The following is a 6172-nucleotide window of genomic DNA, read 5'->3' as shown; positions in this document are numbered from 1 at the left end:
GGGAAAGGGTTTTATTTCCTGGGGGGCTGGGTGGGAACAGCGGGCAGAGCCTGGCCCGGGCCAGGGAGGCCGGGGAGCCTCGTCCAGTGTGCGAGGGTCAGAGGACACAGTCGCCGGCTCTGGGCTGAGACGGGCACAGGTGTTGTGTTTGACCCCAGCGTCGAGCTCCGGGCCATGCCCAGCGCCCGCTGGCCTGTCCCACCCGCTGCCCTCAGCTGTGCCCTGAGCAGGGCTCTGCCCGGAGCTGCCAGGGACGGAGGGCCTCCCACTGCCTCCCGTCCATAGCTCTTCCCACGGTCCCTCTGTGGGCGCCGCTTGCTCTCCGATGGCCCCAGGTACCAGATGCCCTGACCAGGCGGCTCCAGGTGACATCGCCACCCCTCGGGGTTGTCCTCAGGCCTCTCCCCAGCCGGCCACAGTCGTTGGCGTCTCGGGGGACCGGCTGGTTCCACTGGGGACCTTTCCAGGCAGAACCCTGAACTGCCGGTCCTGCTGGCGGGCACTGGCCCTGTGCTGCGGTGGCTTCAGGATGCGTGGGAACACGGCCGTAGCATCTCGCTGGGAGGATGCAGACCTCGTGTCACCCAGAGTCCTGGGCCGTTGTCCACACGTGTGTCCTGAGGCTCTGTCCTCACCCCGGCCAGCGGGAGGCCCTTTATCCCACTCTGTGGCCGAGAGCCCTGGCCCCCGAGGGCACACGCATTGCCCAGGCACCCGCTCAGGCCCCGCAGGGCTGTGCCGCGGGGACACTGTGGGTGTGACTGTAGCCCCTGGTGAGTCATCAGGAGACAGCGCCGTGAGCGTGCAGTCAGGGCTGGGCCCCTGAATGTGGAGTCCAGCAGGGGCTGAGCTGCTGTGGCCGAGGGCTGGGAGAGGGGATGAGGATCAAGAACTGGCCGGGCCCTGCCAGGTGGCTCAGCTGGTTGGAGCAGCCTCACGTACACCACCAGGCTGCGGGTTCGATTCCCGGCAGGGCACACACCTCAGCTGCAGGTTTGATCCCCAGTTGGGCTAGGGACCCAGTTGGGATGTTTCTCTCTCACATGGATGTTTCTCTATTTCTCTTGCTCTAAAAATCAATAAAAACATATACTTGGGTGAGGATTTAAAAAAAAAAAATTGGCCGGCCCAGTGCCTGGTCCCCAGCAGCTAGTTCAGCCGTGTGACGGGGCCTGGGCCGCCTGGAGGAGGCCTGGAAGGACGAGGTGTGAGGCGAGGATGGGAAACGGGAATGGGGGCCCAGTGTGGATGGGCTGGGAAGTGGGTTGTCCTTCCAGACCCTCTGCCTCCGGGCCCTGCTCTGTGGGCCGTGGACTTGGTCCTCGCGCCGTGGGAACCGGGCAGGGCTGAGGGCACGATTGGCCCAGTCAGGCTCACCTAGAAAGTTCACTCCCCATCAGAAGGCGGGCGGGGGGCGGGGGGTAGGGCTGTGCTGGCTGGGACGTGGCCGGGCCTGGCGTGAGGCTTCCCCTTTGGCCACCGGTGACAGGTGTCTCTGCTCCAGCCCACAGCGAGGTGTGCATGTTGGCCGGTGGAGACAGCTTCTCCCCCAAGACCTGCCCCATGTTCTGCTGCGGCACCTGCTACAACCAGTACTGCTGCTCCGACATCCTGAAGTCCGTCTGGAACAAGGAAGGCTGTGCCGACAATCAGGACAGGTGGGTGCGCCAGGGGTCACGGTGGGAGCACCAGGGGGCACGGTGGGGGCGCCAGGGGTCACGGTGGGGGCCCCAGCAGGGCTGAGCAGGGAAGGGAATGGCCTTGCCCCTCCGGCTTCTCAGCCCTTTCAAGATGGTGGAGGACACCCGGCCCGTGTGGCTCAGTGGAACGTGAGCGTCCACCTAGGAACCAGGAGGCCATGGTTCGATTCCTGGTCAGGCACAGGCCCAGGTTGTAGGCTCGATCCTCAGTAAGGGGCGAGCAGGAGGCAGCCGATACATGATTCTCTCTCATCATTGATGTTTCTCTCTCTCTCTCTCCCCCTCCTTTCTTCTCTGAAATCAATAAGAAATTAAAATTAAAAAAATAAATGATGGAGGGGCATTGGGCCAGGGGGGCTGGACGCCCACACCCTGTTCCGTTCGCCCCTCGCCCGCCCTCCCCTCCCTGGAGGCCCAGCTCACGCAGCCGGGGCTGAGCAGGGTTCCCCGCTGGTCCCGTGCTCACCCTCGGGTGCACTTACACCAGCGTGTCCTCCGGGGGGCACCTGGGCATGTGTTGTATGTGGTTTGTGCAGGTGCCATCTTGTGGGCCCTGGAGGGCACGGGGAGGGCAGAGCAGGGACTGGCCCAGTCAGTGCGCCATGCTGTGCCCTCCTGCTGTGGCCCAAGGATTCACCCTGCACTTTTTTTTTTTTTTTTTAGGTGGGACCTGCTTTATTACGAACAAAGCAGCCCACTTTTTTTCTTTTTTTTTTTTTAGAAAAGTAAAGGTTATTCCTTCATGGGAGTCAGCTGTCCTCACGTGCGACTCCAAGGAGTTTCTGCTTTTCTGAGAGATATTAAGAACTTTCTCTCTCTCTCTCTGTTAACAGATCTTTGGGGCCTTTTAAAAGAAACACATTTCTGCCCTGGCTGGTTTGGCTCGCTGGATACAGTGTTGGCCTGTGGACTGAAGGGTTCTGGGTTCGATTCTGGTCAAGGGCACATGCCCAGGTTGCGGGCTCGATCCCTATTGGGGGTAATGCAGGAGGCAGCCAATCAATGATTCTCTCTCATTATTGATGTTTCTAACTCTCTCTTCCTCTCTGAAATCAATAAAACTATATTAAAAAGAAAAGAAAAACAATTAAAAAAATAAGTAAATAAAAGAAACACATTTCTTCTGGATAAACATCTAGGAGTGGAATTGCTGAGTCATTGAGTGAAGGTGTTCAGCTGTTTTATTAAAAAAAAAGCCCCCCCCTTTTTTTTTTTTTTTTTTAGAAAAGTAAAGGTTATTCATTCATGGGAGTCAGCTGTCCTCACGTGCATTTTGGCAGACTCCAAGGAGTTTCTGCTATTCTGAGAGATATTAAGAACTTTCTCTCTCTCTCTCTCTCTGTTAACAGATCTTTGGGGCCTTTTAAAAGAAACACATTTCTGCCGTGGCTGGTTTGGCTCGCTGGATACAGTGTTGGCCTGTGGACTGAAGGGTTCTGGGTTCGATTCTGGTCAAGGGCACATGCCCAGGTTGCGGGCTCGATCCCTATTGGGGGTAATGCAGGAGGCAGCCAATCAATGATTCTCTCTCATTATTGATGTTTCTAACTCTCTCTTCCTCTCTGAAATCAATAAAACTATATTAAAAAGAAAAGAAAAACAATTAAAAAAATAAGTAAATAAAAGAAACACATTTCTTCTGGATAAACATCTAGGAGTGGAATTGCTGAGTCATTGAGTGAAGGTGTTCAGTTTTGGCAGATACTTCCAGTTTTGTTTTTTTAAATACATACACACACACACACACATGTATGAATGTATTATTGATTTCAGAGAGGGAGAGAGAGAGAGAAACATCAATGATAGAGAGAATCATTGATCGGTTGCCTCCTGCACGTCCCCGACTAGGGATTGAGCCCACAACCCAGGCATGTGCCCTTGGCCGGAATCGAACCCGGGACCCTTCAGTCCACAGACTGACGCTCTATCCATGGAGCCACACCGGCCAGGGCGAGAGAGGACGTTTATGAAGCTGGGACAGTGGAACAAGGAAGGGCTAGGACAGAAAAGCAACAGGAAGGGGCCCAGGCGGGGCTGCCGTTGGCTCTCTGGGAAGTAAGCCGGCGAGAGCAGTGGGCCCGGGCGGGCTGCTTGGCTCATGGGGAAGTCAGAGAAAAGGGGGCCTTGGAGACAGGGTCAGGGTCAGCCCCGGACCAGCTGCTGCCGCCCGTTGCTCCCCTGGTTGCAAGCCTCGTGGGGACCCTTAGAACTTAGGGAGGAAAGAAACCCGCTGAGAAAGAGTGGGGACGACCTGGGGGCTCCAGAGGGAGCCGCTGGCTGCTTCCACTGCTTCCCACGCTGCAGGCTTCACCGAGCTCCTGTGTTCCTACCTTTCGTGGCAGGTCTGCTGGCGTCAGGTTTCCCTGGGCTTTGTTTGTCTGAAAATGCCTTTATTTCCCTTCCTTCTTAAAGGGTGTTTTCTTACGGATACAGACTTCTGGGTGGGCAGTGATCAACGTCTTTCAATACTTTAAAGCTTTTATTCCATTGTCCCCTGATGTCTGTTGTTCCTGTGGAGAAAGCAGCTGACAGCGGTGTTATTGCTCCTTTGCCAGTAAACGTGCCTTTTCTCTGACTACTGTTAGGACGGTCTCTCGGTCATTGGGTTTTCCGCCGTCTTACCGTGATGTGCGAGCTGTGGTTTTCTTTGAATTTATGCTGCTTGAGGTTCACAGTGCTCAGGAGTCATGGGCTTGTTTTTCACCAGCTTTGGGAAATTGGCAGCCACGGTCCCTGTAAGGGTTGCTTCTGCCCCACTCTCTCCTTCCTCTCCTTTTTTTTTTTTTCTCCTTCCTCTCCTCTGCCCCACTCTCTCCTTCCTCTCCTTTTTTTTTTTTCTCCTTCCTCTCATTTTTTTTTTTTTCTCCTTCCTCTCATTTTAGGTCTCCGACTACAGCTGTCAGACCTTCTGCGAACTGTCCTCCATGTTTCACCGACTGAATTCTGTGTTTGCATCGACCATCTCTTTGTGTCCTTGGGCTTCAGTTTGCATATGTTTGTTTTGACCTGCCCTCCAGTTCACAGATTATACCCTTAGCTGTGTCTAATTCTTTCTTTCTTTCTTTTTAAATGTTTTGGTACATCCTCACCTGAGGATGTTTTTCCATTGGTTTTCAGGGAGAGTGGAAGAGAGAGGGAAAGACAGAGAGAAACATGGATGTGAGAGAAACACATCGATGGGTTGCCTCTTACACTCGCCCTGACCGGGGCCCGGGCCGGGGAGGAGCCTGCAACCGAGGTACCTGCCCTTGACCGGAATGGGCCCCGGGACCCTTCGGTCCGCAGGCCGAGGCTCTATCCACCGAGCCACACCAGGGAGGGCTCTAATTATTAATCGGCTGTATTATTTTTTAGTCTTAGAATTTTATTATTATTGTTTTTAATATTTCAAGCTCTCTTGAATTGTTCCAGCTTTTCTTTAACCCCCTTGAACGGTGTGTAGTGTTGTTTAATGTCAGCGTCTGATACCCCGGGGGAAGCCCCCGCATTTCTGTTGTCCGTAGTGTCTGTTGTTTTCTGTTCAGGCTGTCGGGTCGGGCGACCCTGAACATTTTGGATTGTGTGTCTGACATGGCGTCTGCCAAGTTGACTGTAGAAACGTGGAGCTTGGGGTGTCCTCCCGGGGGGACTGCAGGGGCCTTCGTCCGGGCCCCGGGCACTCAGATCAGCCGCCTGATGGCGGAGACCAGAGGGAGGGGGGAAGCCGGGCTGTCTCCTCAGTGTCCCCCGTCCCCGTGGGGGGCAGCTTTCCAGGCTGAAGTCTAAGTGGTCGGCTTCGTCGGGGCCTCCCACCCGTGGGCTCTGGGTTTTGTCCTCCCGCCTGAGGCTTTGGGAGGCTCTGCCCGGCCTCGCAGCTGCCGCCCGACATTGGCGATGCCCCCGGGAGAGAGTCTCAGGTACCAGGCTCACCCCATGGATTTCCCCTCCCAGCCTTCCTGCCACTGGGTCCCAGCTGGGTGCTCCCCACTGTGCCTTTGTTTGCCAAAGCTTGCACACTGACACTCAATCCACTGAGCCAACCCGGCCAGGGTGAGGTTGTTGTTATTTTTAAAATCTCTGTTGTTCCTACAGTCACTTCCCCTTCTTTCATTCTGCACGTTTCTCCTTTGGTATCATTTCCCCTTTTCATGGTTGTGAGTCTTGCCAGATGTCTTCCAGCTTCGGTTCTGTTCCTCTTCTCTGACTTTCTGTGGCTGCTCTCTTTTATCTTTGCATAAGTCCTTCATTCTTTGGGAGTTCGCACTATTTTTTCCCACCTTCTTGAGTTTAATACCATCTCACTATTAAAGTTCTGTTCCTTCAGGATTTATTTAACCCACTGGGTGTGTGTTTTTTTTTTTTAATTTAAATATTTTTGTACCAGATTAATTCGTTTCCAAGGTCTGAGTTATTTTTGGCATTTTTTTTTAAACACTGTGGCATTGTAATCTTCTATTACTGATTTTAAAAAAATATATTTTATTGATTTTTTT

The 6172-nt window shown here is 54.0% G+C and overlaps 1 protein-coding gene across 1 annotated transcript in view; it reads left to right on the top strand.

The window, feature by feature from the left end:
• Positions 1 to 6172, top strand: part of PFKFB4 (6-phosphofructo-2-kinase/fructose-2,6-biphosphatase 4) — a 23200-nt gene that overhangs the window by 16483 nt on the left and 545 nt on the right. Inside the window, exons 10-11 of the mRNA XM_014538978.1 lie at positions 398 to 773; positions 1505 to 1658. Of these exons, the coding sequence (XP_014394464.1) occupies positions 398 to 773; positions 1505 to 1658 (530 nt within the window). The remainder of the gene's footprint in view (positions 1 to 397; positions 774 to 1504; positions 1659 to 6172) is intronic.

The sequence above is a fragment of the Myotis brandtii genome, unplaced genomic scaffold, assembly GCF_000412655.1.
Source record: "Myotis brandtii unplaced genomic scaffold, ASM41265v1 scaffold207, whole genome shotgun sequence".
In the NCBI taxonomy this organism is placed as follows: domain Eukaryota; kingdom Metazoa; phylum Chordata; class Mammalia; order Chiroptera; family Vespertilionidae; genus Myotis; species Myotis brandtii.
Note: the sequence above shows the minus strand (reverse complement) of the source record. Positions and strands in the feature narration are given on the sequence as shown.